The sequence below is a fragment of the Zalophus californianus genome, chromosome 6 (assembly GCF_009762305.2).
Source record: "Zalophus californianus isolate mZalCal1 chromosome 6, mZalCal1.pri.v2, whole genome shotgun sequence".
NCBI classification, from domain to species: domain Eukaryota; kingdom Metazoa; phylum Chordata; class Mammalia; order Carnivora; family Otariidae; genus Zalophus; species Zalophus californianus.
Genome location: NC_045600.1, coordinates 27,445,647 through 27,468,950, shown reverse-complemented (window position 1 = coordinate 27,468,950; position 23,304 = coordinate 27,445,647). Strand labels below are relative to the sequence as shown.

The 23,304-nt window shown below is 36.8% G+C and overlaps 1 protein-coding gene across 3 annotated transcripts in view; it reads left to right on the top strand.

Annotated features, from left to right (window-relative positions):
* Nucleotides 1–23,304, top strand: part of LIN52 (lin-52 DREAM MuvB core complex component) — a 113,576-nt gene that overhangs the window by 1,615 nt on the left and 88,657 nt on the right. For 2 of the 3 annotated variants that reach the window (XM_027570216.2, XM_027570219.2), the window contains exons 2-5: nt 3,943–4,017; nt 5,695–5,732; nt 10,126–10,192; nt 11,500–11,583. In XM_027570216.2, the coding sequence (XP_027426017.1) occupies nt 3,943–4,017; nt 5,695–5,732; nt 10,126–10,192; nt 11,500–11,583 (264 nt within the window). Of the gene's footprint in view, nt 1–3,942; nt 4,018–5,694; nt 5,733–10,125; nt 10,193–11,499; nt 11,584–14,762; nt 16,736–23,304 lie in introns of those variants that run through there. The other variant, XM_027570218.2, reaches the window with a different exon arrangement.

The following is a 23,304-nucleotide window of genomic DNA, read 5'->3' as shown; positions in this document are numbered from 1 at the left end:
CTGGGGTACCTGGGTGGCTCAGTCAGTTAGGCAGCCAACTCTTGATTTCCACTCAGGTCATGATCTCAGGGTTCTGGAATTGAGCCACACATGGGGCTCCATGCTCAGCAGGGAGTCTGCTTGAGGATTCTCTCTGTGCTCCTGCTCGCTCGCTCTTAAATAAATAAATAAATCTTAAATAAATCTTTAAAAAAGAGAGAGCAAGCGATTCCTTCTCTTTCCTGGATGCTCTCTTAAAATGTGTTTTTTCTTGCTAGAAAAAAAGGACATTTAAAAAGTTGGCTAAGGGATTGGGGAGTTATTGTTTAATGACTAGAGAATTTCAGTTTGGGATGATGAAAATATACAGGAGAGGGATGGTAACGATGGTTACACAGCAGTGTGAATGTTATTAATGCCACTGAACTGTACTCTTAAAGATGGCTGAAGTGGTAAATTTTGTTATGTGTATCTTAACCAGAATTTTAAAAAAAATCAGCCAAGTGAAAGAAGTAGAAGTAACTGCTATTATAATTTTCAGTTTATTACTAAATTGTTTTTATAATTTATAAGTTTTGCAGATTTTAGAGCTGTGTTCCTTGTATTTGATTTTTTCCTGTCTTCTCTATTTATTTTCCTTTTTTGGCTATGAAAAATATTGGAAACATTTTGTTTTCCATTGGTCTTCTAACCATCTCCGTACTCACTCTATTTGCACACTTGTTTTTTTATAAAAGGTTTTATTCATTTATTTGAGAGAGAGAGAGTGCATGACCCTGGGATCATGACCTGAGTCAGCAGGACCCTGGGATCATGACCTGAGCCAAAGGGAGATGCTTAACCGGCTAAGCCACCCAGGCACCCCTGCTTGGGATATCTTTAAAAAGGAGAACATTGAGGGGCGCCTGGGTGGCTCAGTCAGTTGAGTGTCTGCCTTTGGCTCAGGTCATGATCCCCGGGTCCTGGGATCGAGCCCCACATCAGACTCGCTGCTCAGCGAGGAGCCTGCTTCTCCCTCTCCCCCTGCTTGTGTTCCCTCTCTTGCTGTCTCTCTCTCTGTTGAAAATTAAATAAAATCTTTAAAAAAAAAAAAAAGGAAAACATTGAAATTACTTAATGTATGAGAGTAACACTCATAGCAGAGTCTGAGTTATGCCCCAGACTGTGATATCATAAGGCCACCCTTGTTTGTTATCAGATCCTATTCTTGATAAGCTCACTTTTGTTATGGTTGAACTTCCCATCAGTAACATTCCTAAGGAGTTTCAAAGTTGGCATTTTGTGTATTACATACAGCTTTTCTTTGTTATCATTTTTGGATGTTTTAGTTAAGGCAATTTATTAGGGTTGAGTTCTTTACCAACTAGAATGCTGCTGGAAATTCCCTTAGAATATTTGGGGAAAAAAATTCAGGTTAGAGAAAAACACATGTTGAAAAATTTTATATATATGTACATTCTCCAAGGAATGAGGCCATAGCTTCCCCCCCGCCTCCACATTTCTGGAGATGTGACTCACCCAGAAAGTGTTAAGAATCGCTGTTTAGATCATTAACTTATACGACTAGTTAGGATACTGAGCACACAATATGTAATTAACAAATGTTAATTGTTATTAATTTTGAGCACTTAACTGTGTGCCAAGCCGTGAGTGGCGAAGAAGTGGTGTCAAAGAATTAGGCAAGGGCTGGATCATGCATGATTATTTTTAGGGCATGGCCGATATACATTCATGATATTAGCTGGGAAGAAGTCCCTCACTCTGAAGAGCCACACAAACTGATTGACATTAAAAAAAAAAAAAAACGGTTCTGGCTACTTTGTGAAGAACAGATTTGGGTAGAGAGGGGAAGAGGTAAGAATAGAAGCAGGGAGAACTGTTGAGGGCGCCTGGGTGGCTCAGTCGTTAAGCGTCTGCCTTTGGCTCAGGTCATGATCCCAGGGTCCTGGGATCGAGCCCCACATCGGGCTCCCTGCTCAGCGGGGAGCCTGCTTCTCCCTCTCCCACTCCCCCTGCTTGTGTTCCCTCTCTCACTGTGTCTCTCTGTCAAATAAATAAATAAAATCTTAAAAAAAAAAAAAAGGGAGAACTGTTGAGAGGCTTCTGAAGTAGTCTGGGAGAGAAGTGATGGTTCCTTGGTTAATTAATTTGGTTTATGGTGTATTTTGAAGATGGAAACTACTGGATTTACTAATGGATTGTAATGAAAGATTGAAGGAAAGGGAGGCATGAAGGATGGATGACCTCTGGGTTTTGATTTGAGAACTGGGGTTCATGGTGGTGCTATTTCTTGAGATGGAGGTGGGTGTTTTTTTTAAGATTTTATTTATTTATTTGAGAGAGAGAGAATGAGAGATAGAGAGCACGAGAGGGAAGAGGGTCAGAGGGAGAAGCAGATTCCCTGCTGAGCGGGGAACCCGATGTGGGACTCGATCCCAGGACTCCAGGATCATGACCTGAGCTGAAGGCAGTTGCTTAAACAACTGAGCCACCCAGGCGCCCAAGATGGAGGTGGTTTTGAACGTAATTATTAGACTCAGAAAGGTTTTCACACATGTAAATGGTGAGAGATGTCAAGAGTTATCAGAGCTCTAGCAGAGAAGTTTAAGTAGCCTCATAGCTATACCTCTGAAGTTCTGGGAAAGCTTGGGACTGGAAATATAAATGTGGAGTTATTGACATATAAATGACAGTAAAGACTATGGGGCTAGATGAGATCTCCTTAGGAGGCTTTAGGTAAAGAATGAAGCCAGACTGCGCTGGGACCTGAGTGGAGGAAAGTAAGGAAGGAGTCGGTGAGGTAGGAGGAAAAACCAGCATAGTGGTTTAACAGAAGCTGGTAGTGGAGTTTTTCTTTTCTCTCTCTCTTTTTTTTTTAAGGATTTATTTATTTATTTGAGAGAGAGAGAGCATGTGCGAGTGGGGGGACAGAGGGAGAGGGAAAGCGAGAAAATCTCAAGCAGGCTCCCCGCTGAGCATGAAGCCTGATGCAGGGCTTGATCTCACAACCCTAAGATCAAGACCTGAGCCAAAACCAAGAGTCAGATGCTTAACTGGCTCAGCCACCCAGGGGCCCTGGAAGTGGAGTTTTTCAAGGAGAGTGGTCAGTGTGTAAATGCTGCAAAGAAGTCACAGACAACAGAGAAGTTACCACTGGATTTAGCAATATAGGTATTAGGTGACATTGACCACAGCACTCTCCATGTATGTGGGAGCAGAAACCTGATTGTCTTGGGTTAAGGAGAGAATGTGAGGTGAAGAAGTGGAGACATCAGGATAGACAACTCAAGAACTTTTGTAATGAAGGAGGAGAAAGGAGGTAATGGGGTCCCAGAAGAGTTTTTTTTCAAAGAAGGGGAATTCTAGAGCAGGCTTACTTGCTGTTGAGTAGGAGCCAGTAGAGAAGATAGAATTTGATTGTGCAAGAGAGATTATTGAAGATTATGTCTTTGACAAAGCAAGAGAAAATGACATCCAGAGCTCTGCAGGGGAGTTTGTCTTAATTGCGGAAAAGTCTAAGAGTATGAGTGAAGATGCAGGTGGGTTTGTTGATATTTATTTTTCCTAACACCCCACTAAACTATTGCTCCCATTTTAGAGATCAGAGAAGTGAAGTTTGATGAAGGAGAATGATTTATTTGTATAACATCATGCCCCAGCGGTATCAGTGGTTATAGAACTCAGATTTCTGGAGCACGTGGGTGGCTTAGTCAGTTAAGCATCTGCCTTCAGCTCTGGTCATGATCCTGGAGTCTGCTTCTCCCTCTGCCCCTCACCCCGCTCACACTCTCTGTCTCTCTTTCAAATAAATAAATAAAATCTTAAAAAAAAAAAAAAAGAACTCAGATTTCTAGACTTCCAAGTGAAGTTTCCAGTTTGTTGTGTTCTTTGAGACTGAAATGTTGTAAAATGTAAATTTATGTGTTTTGTGTCTTCTTGGCTCATCTGGGTGTTTTGTTCTAGGGACAGATCTGGAAGCATCTTTGCTAAGTTTTGAAAAACTTGACCGTGCCTCACCAGACCTTTGGCCAGAACAATGTAAGTTTTTGGTTTCTTGATATCAGAATCAATACAGCAGAACCCAGTGCTACTTTGAGAGAGATTTTTGAAGTTATCATTTAACTGTAATGGTTAAAATTTTGATTTTACTTCACAGGGAAGAGACTGAATTCTGTGGTCCAATGTTAAGAATAGCTGTTTGGTAGTTTAACTTTTTCAGGACACAGTGTGACTCAGGAAATGATAGAGAGCCTTAAAAGAACAGAGATACAGAAAGTAGCAGTTCCTCACCTCCTTCACTCACTCTTATAAACGCACAATTAATAGTTTGGTACAAATCCTTTTGGCCTTTTTTATGGTTATATAGGTAAACAAATAAATACGTATTTTTATTATTTATTTTTTAAAGTTTTTTTTTAAGATTTTTTTAAAGATTTTTTTAAAGATTTTTTTTTTTTTAAGATTTATTTATTTGACAGAGAGAGACACAGCAAGAGAGGGAACACAAGCAGGGGGAGTGGGAGAGGGAGAAGCAGACTCCCCACTGAGCAGGGAGCCTGATGTGGGGCTCGATCCCAAGGGCAGACGCTTAATGACTGAGCCACCCAGGCACCCCTAAATACGTATTTATAAAGTATACAGCAGGGTTTTTTGGGTTTTTTGGGTTTTTGTTTTATTTTATTTTATTTTTTTGGTATAATGATGGGGTCATATGTACATGGTTAAGTTAATGTAGCTTAACTTATTCTTCCTAGTAATTTGTTAATGGATCTTTCTATGTTACTAGGTGTAGATCTACTTCATTCTCCTAAAGTATTTCATTATAATAGATAAACTGTAGTTTATGTATTCCTACCCTATTTGGAAACCCAAGATCCACTGTTTGATATTATAAACAACTTAACACGTATCTTTGTGCACAAGGAAGATGATGGCTGTGTGTGAGAGTGCCCATCTACCCACATACTAACCAATATTGGATGTTACCAGATTTGTTTTAAAGATTTATTTATTTATTTTAGAGGGCGGGGAGGGGCAGAGGGAGAGAGAGAATTTCAGGAAGACTGCATGCTGAGCACAGAGTCTGACGCGGCAGTGGGGGGGGATGGTGAGGGGGGCTGCCCAATCTCATGACTCTGAGATCATGATCTGAGCCAAAACCAAGAGTCAGACGCTCAACTGACTGAGCCACCAGGTGCCCATGGATGTTACTGATTTTTATTATTTTTAGTTCATATTTCTTTATTAGTGAGGTTGAACAGTATTTTATTTTTAAATATCTGCTTTTTATCTTTCTGTTTTCTAATGTGATTCTTCTCTTTGGGCATTTAAATAAACAATTATCCGATTGTCAATCCATGGCAGGACAGCATACCTAAAAAAGAAATTTAAACTTTCTGGTAAGAGATAGTGTATCTCCCATTCTCCCATCCAGCTAACTCCTGTCATTGCAAGTTCGGTTGAGGCATTTTCTCTAAGAAGCTTTTCCTGCCCCCCTCAGTCTGATACAGATTTCTTTTTCTTTTCTTTCTTCCCATAATGCCTGGTATCTTTCTTGGAGCACTTAACCAGTATTATAATTACTGAGTTACTCTTCCTCCTCTTCCAGACTATAAGCTCCTTGACGACAAGGCTGTTTTCTTCTTCTTATTTGGATCCTCTATGTCTGGGGCACTGAAATGTTTATTTAATAAATAATGTGTTTTTTCTTTTCAGTACCAGGTGTTGCTGAATTTGCAGCTTCCTTTAAAAGTGTAAGTAATATTTCACTTACCTAATGAAGTTTATCCAGTGTTTTGCTCCTTAATAAAAGCTCAAATATTTCCTATTTCTTTATTTTCAAGAAAAATGTCATAGGCTCCAATCAGTTTGTAACTACAGCCCTGGAAATCTGTGTACATTATCATCATGTTGATGATAATGTCTTCCTCTGTTCAGATGTTCTGTTTTGGCATTTTGACCTTTGTGTATTAGCCTCTTTTCTCAGCTTGAAAGCTTTTAAGGTAAAGCAGTTGAAATCTTTGATGTAACACCAGTATTCTTTCTTGCCCAAACCAATATTTTGAAGCTTTTCTCTTTTGTTTATGGGATGCATTATTGACCTTATCTTATACCTCCTTACAAGATTTTGAAATTTCTCAGTGGCTTAACAAAAAGCAAAGGAAGACATCCATTAGAGCCACAACCTTTGTACTTTCAGGGCAGCAGGCACTGTGCTTGATGCTCTCCATATATTCTCTTATATTCCCACAACCAGGAGAATGTGATTGTAGTATCAGCTAGCACTTACATAGTGCTTACCGTATGCCTGGTACTGTTCTCTGTACTTCATGTATATCATTTAATCGTCACAAAACTATGTAGGGTATAGGTACTATTTATTATCCCAATTTTATAGATAAGGAAATGGGCACAAAGAGAGAGGTTAAGTAGGTTACCCAGGGTTATAGGCTATAAGTGGCAGAACTAGGCTTTGAATCCACTGATCTGATGACTAGCATCCATACTTTTAACACCATATGCAGAAGCATTTGAGTCCAGTGTTAAAAGCACTAACTGAAAGAGAACCTTGGAAATTACTTGCCCAAGTTCTAGGGAGTGACAGACCAGGATTTGAATGCAGGTTCTATCTATTACAGAGCTCATGCTCTATCTAGTAAACCATGCCACTGGGGATTTGTAATATAACTCTCACTTTTCAAGTGAAGTGTGGTAGTTTTAAACATTTTTAAAGGTAGTTTAAAACTTTGTTTTTAAAGGTAGTTTTAAATTTTTTAAACTTTGTTTTTAAACAAACTGTAGAGGGGCACCTGGGTGGCTCAGTCGGTTGAGCGTCTGCCTTCGACTGAGGTCATGATTCTGGAGTCCTAGGATTGAGCCCTGCATCAGGCTCCTTGCTCAGGAGGGAGCCTGCTTCTCCCTCTCCTGCTCCTCCTGCTTGTGTGTGCTCTCTCTGTATCATATAAATAAATAAAATCTTTAAAAAATAAAATAAATTATAGTACTCTTCATTGTCTGTATAGGGAAGAACCACTGCAACAATGAAAGTTCAAGAATCTTCTGTACCTTGCTATGTGCTTAGTATTCTCTACTTATTATTATAGTTATAGGTGCTGAGTTAAATATTAAGGCCCCCCCCAGGGGCACCTGGGCGGCTCAGTCAGTTGAGTGTCTGACTCTTGATTTTGTCTCAGATCATGATCTTGGGGTCGTGGGATCAAGCCCTGCATCGGGCTACTCATTGTACTTGTCCCTCTCGCTCTGCTTCTCCCTCTGCTCGTTCTCTCTCTGTCTCTCAAATAAATAAATAAAATCTTTAAAAAATAAATAAAATTAAAATATATTAAGGCCGTGTGGCTTTCTGGTTCCTTGAGAGTATCTGTTCAGAGGTAGTTTAGATTTTGGTAACCTTCCATTTATTCAAGAGCTAGGGTTGTATGAAAGCTGGCCTGTGCTCATTTAACATTCAGTAAGGCCTAAGCCTGAGAGTTCAGGATGGTATAGGGTTTTGGAGTCAGACACACTTGGATTTGAGTCCTGAATCTGTTACTTCACTGTCTGTGACCTGAGCAAGTTTCCTAACATTTTTGAGCCTTAGTGTTCTCATCTGAAACTACCTCATAGGATTTGTAGTATAAAATGCCATCATGCATGTAAAATACTTTGCATAGTGCCTAGGACATAATAAATAGTACTCAGTAGCTATTAGTATTAGATCAGCTTTTGTCTAGTAGATTGAGTATAAAGTACCTAACTTAATTTTCTTACATTCTCATTCATACTTTTCAGTTTAGTTAATTATATTTGGTAACAACTAAATATTTTGAGTTGTAAATAGAAATAAGCGGATTAAAAAAACACTTTTATTAAAATATGTTGTTTTTTTAAAATCTGATTGTATATCTACCCCTTTTCCCTAAGTTTTGTTTCTAGGTCATCCCAGGACCCCAGGTTAACATCCCCTGGTATAGTATGTTTCCCTACTGGTGGGTAAAAATGGCAAATTTGACCAATGGCCTTCTAGGAAAGGTAGTATAGAGTAGTGGTTTCTGAACTCAGACTTCCTGGGTTTGAATCTTGGCTCCAGTAGCTGTGTGTCCAGAGGCAAGTCCTGTACGTCAGTTTTTTTCATTTGTAAAATGAGGATAATAATACCTGCTTCATAGGGTTGATTTGGAAATTACACGATGCATTGGTCACATAGTACCAAGCAAATGTTAATTAAAAAAAGAAAAAAGACTCAAAGCTGAAATAATGTTTCTCAGTCATGCAACAGAATCATCAGTGTGCAGTTGTGGAGCTTTTAAAAACTAAACATATGTAATGGTTGTAGCTTGGGATGTGTGCTGTGAGGCTAGACCTGTGAACACTGCAGTGGGTGTTCATTGAGCCTCACGTTGTCTTGTTCGTGTGTATAGTGACATAGCCTTCTGCTGCCATTCTTACCTGTGGAAAAGGAGGGGGGTCCACTGGTATGAAAAGTGTTTGGATCTTTTTTAATTAAATGTAGTAGTTTTCAACTTTGTTTTTAAACGAACTGTAGAACTCTTTGTTGTCTGTAAAGAGCCACTGCAATAATGAAATTTCAAGAACCTGTACTAAACACAATTTGCAATGTTCTGTTACCTCTTTTGTATTTTTAGGATACAAAAATGTTTTTGAAGTTAAATGGACGGTATTACATTAAAAAAAAAATACATATGTAATATCCCTTGCTCTGTTCTCTCCACTGAACCCTCATTCCACCTCCAATATTCTTAATCAGTGCATCTGGAGTGTGGCCAGGTCATCTGTATTTTTTTGTTCCATAGATGATTCTCATGTGCAACTAGGATTGAAAACTGTTGCTCAAAGTTATTCCAAAAATGGGCTCTCTTTCATATTTTATAAGTTTACTTTTGAGAAATGAGAGGATAACTTAAAATTCTAGTTTCCTAAAATGTCTACAGTAAAATGAAATCTGAAGTGATGATCATCACAGTCTTCTCACAAATTGAGTATTTCCTCTTTTTAAAAATTTTAATTGAAGTATAGTTGACATATAATAGTTTCAGGTGTATAACACTGAATCAACAATTATGTATATTACGTTATTATTGGCTATATTCCCTATGCTGCTCTTTTCATTTCTGTGACTTATTTACTTTATAACTGAAAGTTTGTACCCCTTAATCCCTCTCACCTGTTTTGTCCATCCGCCCAACACAACCACCAGTTTGTTCTTTGTATTCATGAGTCTCTTTCTGTTTTTTATTTGCTCGTTTGTTTTGGTTTCAGATTCACATATAAGTGAAATCATATGCTATTTGTCTTTCTTTGTCTGACTTATTTTCACTTAACATAATACCTTCTAGGTCCATTCATGTTGTCACGAATGGCAAGATTTCATTTTTTTTTTTTTTAATTTTATTTATTTTAGAGATGGTGAATGCGAGTGGGGGGAGGGGCAGAGGGAGAGAATCTTCAAGCCGACTCCTGCTGAACACAGAGCCTGACACTGGGCTTAATCCCAAGATCATGACCTGAGCCAAAGCTAAGAGCTGGCTGCTCAACCGACTGAGCCACCCAGGCGCCCCAAGATTTCCCTCTTTTTAATGGTTGAGTAATATTCCTGTGTGTGTGTGTGTGTGTGTGTGTGTGTGTGTGTCTGTGTGTCTGTGTGTCTGTGTGTCTGTGTGTCTGTGTGTGTCTGTGTGTGGGGAGAGAGAGAGAGAGAGACATCGTTCTATGAATCTTCCCCTCTGCCAGAGAATGTTACTTCCTGATTGTCTCAAACAGTTCAGTTGGAGGCTTTTATCAGAACTGAATTTCAAGTAATTTCTTTCATTGCTTTACTAACCTCTTATCCGTGAAATAGTAATAATAGTCAGACCTTTCTTCTAAGATAATTACTTTGAGACCAGCTGTAAAAAATGAGCAGAATTATTTTGCAAGGTAACTGTAGGTCATATCTGAACCTAGAGAAATCTGGGTTTTTGAAACTATAATTTCAAAATTATAGTTTTTTCAAACAACCTGAAGGCTGTGTGACAGTATTTTCAAACAACGTGAAGGCTCTGTGACAAGCTACTTTTCTATAAGAAGGAAGATTACAGTTTCTTTACATTTTGTATGTATCTGAGTGGATATATTCTTATATTCTGACAGCCTATTACTAGTTCTCCACCCAAATGGATGGCTGAAATAGAACGTGATGACATTGACATGTTGAAAGGTAAGCAATGCTGGTGACCTCTGACTTTTAACCTGACATTTACGTTCCTCTACAAACCACCTTTCCAGCTTTCTCTCACTGTGCCCTTACAAGTATTTGCTGCAGTCAAACCGCCTACTTAATCAAGCTGATTCATGGTTCTTCATGTCTGAATGCTTATCTTTACTTTTCCATATGTATAAATCCCTTCAATTCAGGACCCACTCAGAATGATTTCTTCTGCTGCTAAATTCCTTTAATATTAACTTTATTTTGTGTAATGCTGTAGTCGACAAAAGCTCTCATATAAATTTTTCCCATTTAATTCTCATAAATGTCATGTGAATTAGGTATGATGATATCCAAGGTTCAGAGGTTAACTTAACCAAGATTTATTAGAAAGAGTTAAAATTTAAACTGATCTTTTAAGTCTAGTCTCTTACCAATCTTACCCAAGTGCCTTATTTAGAAGTTACTGCTATATATTGTTGTCAGTACTGTTAATTGATAACCCCTTAGTAGGTTAAGACCTGTCTTTTAGTTCTTTCTATCCCATCAATTTCTCCCATAAAGAATACTATAAGTAGTGAATATTGTTGTTTGATAAATGACTTGGAACTCAACCACAAAGTAGAAATTTAAATTAAAAAACATTAATTTTCCTTGATTTTGCTCTACTTTATTTAATTTTTATCTTTCCGGTGATAAGATTCATGATGGTTGTAAAGTAATAGACTGAAATTAAGGTAAAAATCTGGCATTTTTGAGCTATTTAAGCAGCGGAACAGATCACGGCAGTCTACTTATGCCAGATATGGATAATGAGTGTGGCATGATAAGTGGGAGAAAAATAACACCTTTATTTGATTTCAGAAGTAATTCATTGTTCTGCATGAAATGCTTAAATGCAGATCCCCTCCTCCAACCATGGAAAAATTAAGTCTCAAGGGCATCTCAGGTTCATTGTTGTAATGTTCCAAATGGACATTTATATAATGTCTCATCAGTATGTATTTTCTAAGGAAACTTTAAATTTTTAATGAGGGATCATAGCATTATGTTCCATACAAATTGACCTGTGCCTTAAACATAAGTTCATCTGAAGCATTTTGTAACAGTAGGAAAAATTCACTGGGGTGTGTGTATGTGTGTGTGTGTGTGTGTGTGTAAAGGGAATGATTGGATAAGAAGAGAGATGAATCCATTTTCTACTTATTAGATAAGAATTAAGCTTGAAAACTTTTATAACAAGGATTTCAAACCTGAATGGATTGTTAACTAGAGAACAGTAGAAAGATACGGTATTGAAATAAATGATTCTGTTTCAGAACTGGGGAGCCTCACCACAGCTAATTTGATGGAGAAGGTACGAGGCCTACAGAATTTGGCCTATCAGCTGGGGCTGGATGAGTGTGAGTACCCAGATCACATTTATTCAGGGTTGCATGTTGTGTATTTCATAATGAGTACTAGCTGTAATTCAAAGTATCTTTACTAAGTATTGTGAAGGTAAGAAGTCGCTGTAATCTAGAGTTCCTTTTATGATGTAATATACTGGAATAATTACTGAGTTTACTCAGTAACAAGTTATTTTTCTCTGTGTAGTGAAAGTACATTGGAAACCCTTTCAGTTTAAAGCAATAGAATGTCTAATCAAAGTAGTTTAAGGAAAAGAGAGACCTTATTAGTTTATATAAATCAAAATTTCAGGAGTAGAAATAGCTTTGAGGGTATCTAGATGTTTGACTTTTAATGATGTCTTTGGGATGTGCTCTCGTTTTTGCTTTTGTTTTTCATCTCAAGGCTCTTGCATTAGTCTTGTTCTTTGAACTAGCCCTGGGGAAGGTGGCCAAAAGGAGCTTCAGTTAATGTGTCTTTAAATCTCATAATCCCAAAATAAAGAATGTCTTTTCTGAACATTCCAAAAGAAAGATCCTGGGGAGGACTCAGACCGTACCATCTTGACTCAAATACCTATCTTAGAACCAGTCCTTTAGCCAGTTAGCATGGAGTACCCTAGTGGGCCAAGCTGGGTCCAGAATGCAGACACAGATTAGAGGGGTTAGTCTGATTCAAATCCCATGGAATGGGAGGGAGGATTGGTTCCCCAAAGGAAGGACCATATAGCAGGCCAAGAATGTAATCTACTGTCATGACTAATGTTTTAAAACTTCTCATTTGTTCCCGTCTGCTCTCCGTTCTTTTAGTATACATTTATTTCTCTATAGATTGTATTTTTTCCCATACTGTATTCATTATAAAACTGGGAAAAGAATTGTAGGAATTCTCACTTTGTAATTGAAAGAGAAACTCAACATAAATACAGTTGTTAGAACTTTGTTCTCAATGGGTACTTCCTGACACCTTCATGAATCCACAATTGTGAGAGACTATAATAGCTTACAATTTTCTTCAGACATGCAAGTTTTGCACTGATTAGAACAATTCCAAAAACAGTTTCATTAATTGCTTATTTATAGAGCATATAGAGGATTTGTTTACATTGTTGATTTAAATTACTGTCAAATTCAGTATTTCACTTTAAAATTTCATTTAAGAAACTTTTAATTTTTGACTAATAGTCATCACTTCCTTAGGCCTCCTTATCTTTTTCTATATTCCATCACTGTCATTAACAGTTGGCTTTCTTTTACCAAGAAAATATTTTTTAATCACTTCATGAATCAAGGAGCAGGAAACAACAGACTATGGTTGCTATGTGGTCTACTAGGTTCACTCATTGTTTCCTGACTCTCCTCTTGTTACTGGTCATTTATTTCTCATGATTAAAATTTATGTGTTGGCAAAATTAATATTTACCATGTATGTCATGGACCCCCAGGGTTTATAATGGAAAGGCAAATCTGTGATTATTAAATTCATGAATGCTAGGCTGGTGTAATATAAAAGTTGATTCTGTTACTAGCTCTGGATAGTAAATGCTGTAATAATAAATAATCCTTTATCTCTCTGTCAGTTGTTTTTAATGAAATAAATTTTATGCTCATTATATCAAGAAGATGCTGTATTGCCAAATGTATTTATCAACAGTATTATCTCTAGTAAGTTGTAGTTGAAATTGCTGTATTTCCTGTGATTAGTCTTTCTTTTTCTGCTTTCCTACTGAGAAAGATAAAAATTTTCCCCCATTTTTTATTATGGAGAATTTTAAACATATACCAAAGTGGGAGAATAGAACACTGACCTCATGGAGCCAATGACCCAGCTTCAATAGTCAACATATGGCCAATCTCTTTCACTTATACAACCTCCCATAATTATTTTAAAGCAAATCTTAGATATTATATTACCTCATTGCCCAATAATTCTGTATGTATTTCCAAAAGACAAGATCTGTCTCCTTCCCTCACCTTTTTAAAAATAACCACAATTCCATTTTATGTCTAAAATATTTTAACAAACTTGCATAATATCGTCCAATAGCTAATGAGGATTTGGATTTCCCTGGTTGACTTATAATTGTCTTTATACAGTTGGTTTATTAGAATCAGGTCCTAAGTAAGGTTCATACACTGTATTTGATTGATATGTCTCTTAAATCTCTCTTCATCTGTCATGGTTCCATCTCCCTTCTATTTTCCCTTGCTGTTTATTAAACTGGTTATTTGTTCTGTAGAATTTTCCACATTCTGGATTTTGCTATTTACATTTCTGTGGTAGTGCTTTTTATTTCCTGGTAGTTAGATCTAGAAGCTTGCACAGATACAGCTTGACTCTTTTATTTTGTTTTTGGCCATTTCCTAAATGGTATTGTATACATCCATCAGAAGGTACATCACGTCTGCCTGTCTCTCTTTGTGATGTTAAAATTAATTAGTTGATGAAGGCATTGTTAGCTTTATTATTCATTGTAAAATTCTCTATCAGCCTTACACGAGAGTTTTAGCAGCCTTTGGTAACTGCCTAGATCCCCTGTTTTATTACAGGTTGCCAGATGGTAATACTCTAATTCTGTCATTTTTTTGTTATTAGATAGAATTTTTCTACAAAGGACTTTATCTTATCAACTATTTATTATTACCTTGAAAGCTGTTTCTACAGAATAAATGAATCTTTCTCTTTATCAGTTTTTAGAATAAAGGTTCCCCTAAACATCAGTAAAGTTTATTTTAATGGCTTTCCACAGAATCAGAAACTTGGTATGGTTTGTTTTAGTTTTTAATTCACACAGTTAAAAACATTATTACTATTAAGCGTTTGTATTTCTAAAACTTAAGACATTGTAGGTGGGGATTTGCCGTCGCCTAACTCAGCCACCTTAAGCACTGAACCAAAATTCTGCAACAAATGCTCATTTCTGCCATATGAGTCCCATGAGCACAGCTGAGATCTTTCAAAATTATTTTCTGGTTCAAAATTCAGCCTTATTTCAATTTCTGTGGCAATGCTTTGCAACTTGTCATTTTTCCCTGATTACAACAAATTAACTGACATATAGAAAATAGTTTTAGCTAATAGAATTGGAAAGATTTATATTGATATGTATTGGACTTCTTGGGTATAGTCTCTCTTTGGTTTATTGTATATAGTGTATTTGCATAAAAACAAGATCTTTTTTTTGTCCTTACAGATTATTCATCTACTCTAGGGGTTGACATTTACTTGACACCCTAATCTGGTGTTTCGATGTCTCAATCCTCTTTCCTGCATTAATTGAGAGGATGACATGGATGAAAAATAAGCAATAGGAACTGATGAATCCCCAAGGACCAGTGATCCTGTTTTCATGCAAATATCTGCACTGATAAAGATGATGGAAAGAAAAGAAATGCAAAAAATATTTGTCCTCAAAACATGATTGTTTGTCACTTCCCTAGAGCATTGTTGTATGTTAGTATAGAATTAATGTGTACCTTCTAGGGCTGATAGTAACTAGATTGTGTCTTTTGGAAGATGAACCATGCCCTTTGATTTGGTACGTGATTATGTCTCAGATAACCCTTTTGGGATTTTGGAGTGCAGTAATTTTTTGTATAGGCATTTAAAGTTTGTCATGATGGGGACCCTTGGCTTGATTTGAGCAGTTAATTAATATGAAATTCTCATGAAATACATAGAAATACGAAAAATTGTAAACTGCCTTACCATATAAAGAATTTCATTTCATTCTTTCTGAGTTCAGTGTCCTTCCTGTTTCTGGAACTATTGCAGTCTTTAACTAGTCTCCCTGCCTCTCTACCACCCCATTCCAGGCCATCTTGTTTACCCTTCTCAGGTTAATTTTTCTAAAGTATCATTTGCTTCTTTTGTCCTTTGCTCATAAGTCATTATTAGTACTTTATTGACCATGTGATCAAATTCATATTCTAGCATGGCATTCAAAATCCTCTTCACTCTGGCCCTAGCTTATTGACTAGTTTTCCTCCTTACTTCTCCCCTACCCAAACACCATGTACCATTCCCATTTGAGATACTCATTCTTCCTGTAACACTTGCCCATCTTCTTAAGTCTATCCATGCTATTCCTTTTCCTCAGAAAGCTCTCCCTGACCTTTTTCTAGTATTAGAACTTCTATTCATCCTTCACTGTTCAGTTCCAGATTTACCTCTTTGATCAGCGTTTCCTTTTCATTCCTTATCTGGAAAGTGAACTCTCCTGACCTCTCAAATTGCTCCTAGAGCAGTTCATTTGTTTCATTTGTGTGGCACTTTTACCATTCTGGGAGATTTTGGTACATGTCTTATCCCTTGATTGATTGTAACTCTTTCAGGTAAGAATCATACTTTGGGCTGTCTTTCTGATCCATAGAGTACCTGGAATGTAGTAAACACACAAGTATGTATTTGCTGATTGAATGAGTGATCAATTGCTCATGACTTCGGGTGAAATGGTAGAATTTTTCTAATGAAATCCATTGACTTAAAACTGAAAAGGTGAAAGTTTCTGGAAATTGTTCTTTTTTGGATAGTTGGTGTTTTAGTGATGAGAAGTAACATTTGAGGGTTTTGTAGTGTCAGGAATTTTTTTGTCTAGTGGCTGGATGATCAACCACACATAGTAAAAATAGGGTGAAGCTTGTTGATGATGGTTTGATTTTATCTTCTACTTGAATCTTATTCCATCACTGATATGACCTGGACATGATCCTGATTTAGTCTTTTCAACAGTCCATTGGTTGCTTTATTCCTAAGACCAATGAAAGTAGGGGTGCCTGGCTGGCTCAGTTGATAGAGCATGTGATTCTTGATTTTGGGGTTGTAAATTTGAGCCCCATGTTGGATGTATAGATTACTTAAAAATAAAATCTTAAAAAAAAAGACCAATGGAACTATCATTGTGACCCTACTGAACACTGATTCTCAACACTTTTTACCCTTTAAAAATTTTTTTTCCCTCATGGAGCTAATTAATGGCTATATTCAGTGTGAAAATTGGGAAAGCACAGGATCATGCCATTTGAAACTAAGGCTAAAGCTTGGGACTCTGATGCACTTGTTCTTTTTTCTTTTTTTTCTTTTATTTAATTATTTATTTTTAAAAGATTTTGTTTATTTACTTGACAGAGAGACACAGCGAGAGAGGGAACACAAGCAGGGGGAGTGGGAGAGGGAGAAGCAGGCTTCCCGCCGAGCAGGGAGCCCGATGCGGGGCTCGATCCCAGGATGCTGGGATCATGACCTGAACCGAAGGCAGACGCTTGATGACTGAGCAGCCCAGGTGCCCTTCTTTTTCTTTTTTTAATAGCAGCTTTGTTGAGATATAATTCACACACCCTACAATTCACCTACTTAGACTGTGCAATTCAGTGGCTTTTAATATATTTAGAGTTGTACAGCTATCACCACAATTTAGAACATTTTTATCTCCCCAAAAAGAAACACTGTACCCATTAGCATTCATTCTTCTAGGGGACAGCTAATCTGCTTTCTGTCTTCATGAATTTACCTGTTCTTGACATTTCATATTAATGGAATCATACAGTATGTGGTCTTTGTGACTGGTTTCTTTCATTTAACATAATGTTTTCGATGTTTATGTTGTAGCATGTATCAGTGCTTAATTTCTTTTTATGGCCAAATAATATTCCATTTTATATATATATTTATCCACCAGTTATCCACATTATACTTATCTCCCAGTTAATGGACATTTGGAATTTTTCTATTTGGCTAATATGAATAATGCTGCTATAAACATTTATTTACAAGTTTTTGTGTGGATTTACCTTTCTGTTCTCTTGGGCTTATAACTAGAAGTGGAATTCCTGGGTCATATGATAACTCTACATCTGACTTTTTTGAGGAACTGTCAGACTGTCTTCCATACTGGCTGCACCATTTTACATTCCCACCAACAGTGTATGAGGATTCCAGTTTCTCCATATTCTTGCCAGTACTTGTTTTTGTTTTCAAAAGTTATCATTCATCCTAGTGGATGTGAAGTGGTATCTCATTGTTCAGATTTACATTTGACTAATAGCTAATGATATTGAGCGTGTTTTCATGTACTTACTGGCCAGTTGTATATCTTCTTTGGAGATATCAGTAAACAGTTTAGATCCTTTACCCATTTTTAAATTGGATTATTTGTGTATTTATTATTAAGTTGTAAGAGTTCTTTATATAGTCTAGGGGCACCTGGGTGGCTCAGCGGTTAAGCGGCTGCCTTTGTCTCGGGTCATGATCCCAGGATCCTGGGATCGAGCCCCACATCGGGCTCCCTGCTTGGCGGAGAGCCTACTTCTCCCTCTCCCTCTCCTGCTTCCCCTGCTTGTGCTCTCTCTGTCTCTCTCTCTCAAATAAATAAATAAAATCTTAAAAACAAAAAAAGTTCTTTATATAGCCTAGAAACAGGTCACTTATCATATATATGCTTTGCAGAAGTTTTCTCCCATTTTGTGGGTTGTCTTTTTACTTTCTTGATGATGTCCTTTGAAGCACAAAATTTTTAAATTTTGTTTAAATCCAGTTCATCTATTTTTGTTGTTGTTGCTTGTATTTTGGTTTCATACCTAAGAAACCATTGCCTAATCCAGTGTCTCAAAGATTTATGCCCGTGTTTTCTTCTAAGAGTTTTATAGTTTTATTTAACTCTTACATTTAGGTCTTTGATCCATTTTAAGTTAATTTTTGTATATGGTGTAAGGTAAGGATCCAGATTCATTGTTTTGCATGTGGCTAGCCGTTTGTTTCAAACATTGTTTATTGAAAAGACTATTCTTTTCCTATTGATTGTCTTGGCATTTTTGTTAAAAATCAACTGACCATAAATGTGAGGGTTTATTTCTGGACTCTCAAATCTGCTTCATTGATCTATAGTCTGTCTTTATGCCACTACCCTACTGTTTTGATTACTGTAGTTCTGTAGTAAGTTTTGAAATTGGGATGTGTGGGTTTTCCAACTTTGTTCTTTTTCAAGATTGTTTTGACTGCTCTGGGTCTCTTGAATTTCTGTAGGAATTTTAACTTGTCAGTTGTTGCAAAGAAGTCAGCTGGGTTTTTGATAGAGATTGCATTGAACAATCTTGATATTAGCATGACTCATGAATATAGTATGTCTTCTATTTACTTAGGTCTTTAATTTCTTTCAGTAATGTTTTGTAGTTTTCAAAGTATAAGTTTTATATTTTGTTAAGTTAGTTCTTAAGTATTTTATTTTTTGATGTTATAAGTGTTAATGTCTTTTTAATTTAATTTTCAGTTTGTTCATTGGTGCTTTATTTTTTTTCCAAGTTTTTATTTAAATTCCAGTTTCAGGTGTAGAATTTAGATTTTCTATATACAGAATCATGTCATCTGCAAATAGAGATAGTTTTACTTATTCATTTCCAATCTGGATGCCTTTTATTTTATTGTCTTGCTTAATTGCCCTGGCTAGAAATTCCAGTACACGGTTGAATAGAAGTGGCGTTGTCCTCTTCCTACTTTAGGAAAAAAACATTAAGTATGATGTTAGTTGTGGGTTTTTTGTAGATGTCCTTTGTCAGGTTGAGGAAATTACCTTTTCTTTTTTGTTGAGTGTTTTTATCACGAAGAGATGTTGAATTTGATGCATTTGTTCTTGCAAATTGCGCTTTATCTTATACTACAAAGTAAATTAAAATCTCAATTTAATTTGTACTCATTTACTTCATCTGGGTTGAAATTTACTTAGTGGTATAAAGAAAAGATAGACTAAACAATTACTAATGTAAATAATTTCACCTAAGAAAAGCTTTATGAAATTTAGCTTATTTTGATTTTTTTTTTTTTTACTAATTTATAGTCTAATCCTGTGTGTTCATTTAGAAGTTTCAGTGGGACTGTTATTTGGCTAAATTTAATCACTTACCATAGTTTTTAAAAGGAACATTTTATTGTAAAAAGCCTGAGATGTCCCCACTCCTGGTACTTCATCCCATCAGTCTACATTGATGAAGTTGTCTGTACCAGAAACTATTTGGTACAGCATTCTTGGGAGATGGTACCAAAGGAGAACTTCCAAGTTAGCCTGTGGTATAGTAGATTTCTCTACCCCCTAGGCATATAATTTTTTGGGGAAAAAAATGGACCATTTATATCTAGAAATTGTTTCCCATCTACATAAAATTCTAAAGCACAGTTAACTCTGGTCTTTAGATTTTTTATTTTAGCCTATGAAGGAAGAAAAGGGGAGAAAAACTGGGACTCTTACAGCCTAGATATTCTTCTTTGTGGCTTGACAGCAGAAATACTTGTCTGGCTTACTTTATAAGGCCTGTTGAGTCTCCCTCTATAATAGAAGTTAAATTAACTGCAGTTGATTGAGGAGGAAAATCGTCTAGCCTTTAACCTCTAGATGGCAGCATGAGTCTTACTGTACTACCAGCTTTTCTTCGACCATATCTCTTGAACTGGGTTTCTGATTTAGGTAAGACATTATTGTGACTTTACCAGACTATTTGCCTAACTTTGTTGATGCCTTGCTTGATGTTTTAGATTTTTGTTTTTCCTTTTCATCTCCCCAGTTTTTTAAATCCCTCTTCAAAGCAAGATATATATTTCTGATGCTCAGAGTCCTTAAGTTTCTCTATTGTCAGAAATAACATTTTGCTTTTGATTAAAGATATTGGTAGAAAAAATTCTAAAAATGTGGTAGTTTAATTCAGTACTTCCATACCTGGATATAAGCCCCCTCAGAATGGGCTCAGTTCTCTCATCTCAGCTTCTCTTGTTCTATCCTTTGACTCTGCAGGTTACTGTGTGAGATCAGACACTGCTTTATTAAGTTAAGGCAGGCAAGTTGGCTAAAACTGATGAAGTAAACTTGACTCATCAGTCGTTCTTCAAGAAGAATCTAATTGTTTTAAAATAAAACTTGCAAATATTTGGCCATTTTGAGTGATGAGATAATAGGAAAAGAATGAAGTATTCAATTCAGCAACTGTTTGAGTGCTGACCTCCTGCAAGCCTCTGCAGGGGATATGAAGATGAATAAAACATAATTACTGCCCTTGTGCAGATTAAAATCTAGTAGGAAAGGGAGGTAAGACAATTAAGTAAGTGATTCTTAATAGAAGGTAGAGGAGATAAGCTCCTTAAGAGTACAAAGACCTGTGGGGTAGGGGAGAAGAGGGTAATTACATTAGATTGCTATAGGAATGGCGGGTATGTTTCATTTTGTATATAAACATGGACTGATTAGTAAGGATTGTTTAGGGCCATCGAATTGTGGATTTTGAGAAGGAGCCTGGATTCAGAGAAGTCAGTGTTGTCTGCCATGGACAAGAGGAAAAGGTGTGGTAGTATTTGCTATTTCTGGATCATTGAAAATAGGCCTTAAAGAACACATAGGAGCTTGTTAGGTGGGAGTGGGAAGGGACCATATTCCAGGTGGAGTGAATATTCAGAGCAAAACAGAGTTTGAAGGAATAGCTGTGCTCAAGGAATGGTGGGAGTGATCTAATCTGGTTCGTAAGGAGCCCAGGTTACATCAAGGTTCATAAGAAATAAGACAAGGAAGGAGACAGGGACTGGATTGAGAAGAGCCTTGAATTCTAGGGAGTGAGGAGTTAGACGTAAAGGTAATGGAAGCATGTGAAATGTTTTTTAAAAGGTATTTTAAGGGCATCTGGGTGGCTCAGTCGGTTAAGTGTCTGCCTTTGCCTCAGGTCATTGATCTTGGGGTCCTGCGATGGAGTCCCATTTTGGGGCTCCCTGCTCAGCAGGGAGTCTGCTTCTCCCTTTCCCCCTCCCCCTGCTCATGTCTCTCTGTCTCTCTCTCTCTCTCTTAAATAAATAAATAAAAATCTTGAAAAAAAAGGATTTTAATGCCTATAACATTAACTATGTGTTCATTATAGATGGTTTATAGAGATACTTACTAAAAGAGACTTTACCATAAATCTGTAATTGTAAAGATAAAGAAGAAAGTAAAAACTATAACCTTACCACTAAGAAATAACACTGAATGTGTTTTTTGCCCCACTCTTTTCCCTTTGTGTATGGATGTTGTGTTTATGTTTCTGCTTCTGTCCATACACATACACAAACATGCTTTTTAACATAACCGAGACTATAGTATATAGTTTTAGCCTGTGAATTTTTTTCATTTATTCTATCTTAAGCGTTTTTCTGTGTCACTAAAAATTCTACCATTGAAGATTTCTGAGTAGGGAAGTCACACCATTAGGAGGCATTGGTGCATAGGATGGAATGGAACAGTAGAGCCAGGGGGCCAGAAGCTATTATGGGAGTCCAGCAAGAAGAGGTGAGGGCTTGAATGAAAGCTGGCAGTGAGAATGGGAAGAAGTGCAGTGGATGTTTCGGCTGTATCATTTCCAGATAAATACATCACCAGACTCTTCTGTATGTTTCTTAGGAGGCAGGCACCTTAATTTTTTTTAGAAATAAGTAAAAGCCATTTGTATAGGTGGATGTTACTAATAGAGTGACAGCAGTACTCTTGTCTAGTTTGGGCAACAGGTAATGTTTTGGATAGATATTTTTCTCTCAGGGAAATAAACATGTGAAACTAGATATCCATACTTCAGAAATGGATTTGTGTAGTCCCCTTACAGTACTCTTTGGCAGATCATCAGGCCTCTCAGTTGAATAGATTACTTTTGTATAGTTTTCTTCCATAGTAGTGATATTTTATTCACTTAGCTTACCTGTAGCTATTCAGAAAATTGGTATGGCCTTTTGTATAGTTGATTTCCAAATCTGTTAACTGGAAAAAAATTTCAGAAGTATAAATTTGAGATGACGTGGTAACTACATTTATGTGGTGAGCATTGTATAATGTATAGAATTGTCAAATCACTGTGTTGTCCATCTCTAATGTAACATTGTGTGTTAACTAAACTTCAAAAATAAATGTTTTTTTTTATTTTTTAAAGATTTTATTTACTTATTTGAGAGAGAGAGCGGGGTGGGGTTTTGAGTGGGGTGAGGGACAAAGGGAGAAGCAGACTCCCTACTGAGCAGGGAGCCCAACATGGGGCTCAATCCTGGGACTCCGGGATGATGACCTGAGCCAAAGGCAGACACTTAACCAACTGAGCCACCCAGGTGCCCCAAATATATTTAAAATAACAGTAATTGGCCCCAAATATTTGATGTTGATATATCTATTAATCGACAGCTATATTTGGATTATATCAGCAACAGGGTCAGTTCCTCCTAGAAGTGAAGACAGCATTTTACATGTAGCTGGAGATTTGTGAGATCTCTGACAGAGAGGAGAACCACTGCCAAATTGTCTTCTAGAAAGGCACTTCCTACCCCTGCATCCTTGTGAACACCAAGTATTATAATTTTTAAAGTCATTGCTAACTCGGTAGGCAAAATATTAATATCTTTAGTGTTTGTTCCTTGTGAAGATAAACTTTTTTTAATGTTTCTTGACTGTATCTGTTGACAGGGAAATTCAAGAAGGTATAAATTTAAATTATTTTAACCTGAAAAATAAAGCCAGGGAACTTGATGCAAAGGCACCTTAAAGATAGTGTTATAATCTGCACTTCTCAAATACCAAATGAAATTTATCTTTTGTTTTCTGTTTCAGACACTGCCATACCATTTCACCATAGTCATTAGCATGGCATCCTATTTAGGTAGTAATACAGTATAAAATCTAGAAATCCCACTTTGAAGGGATCAAGGTTATTCTTCATAATTAGAAATTGTCAGTTTAGCCTTAAGTATTTTGT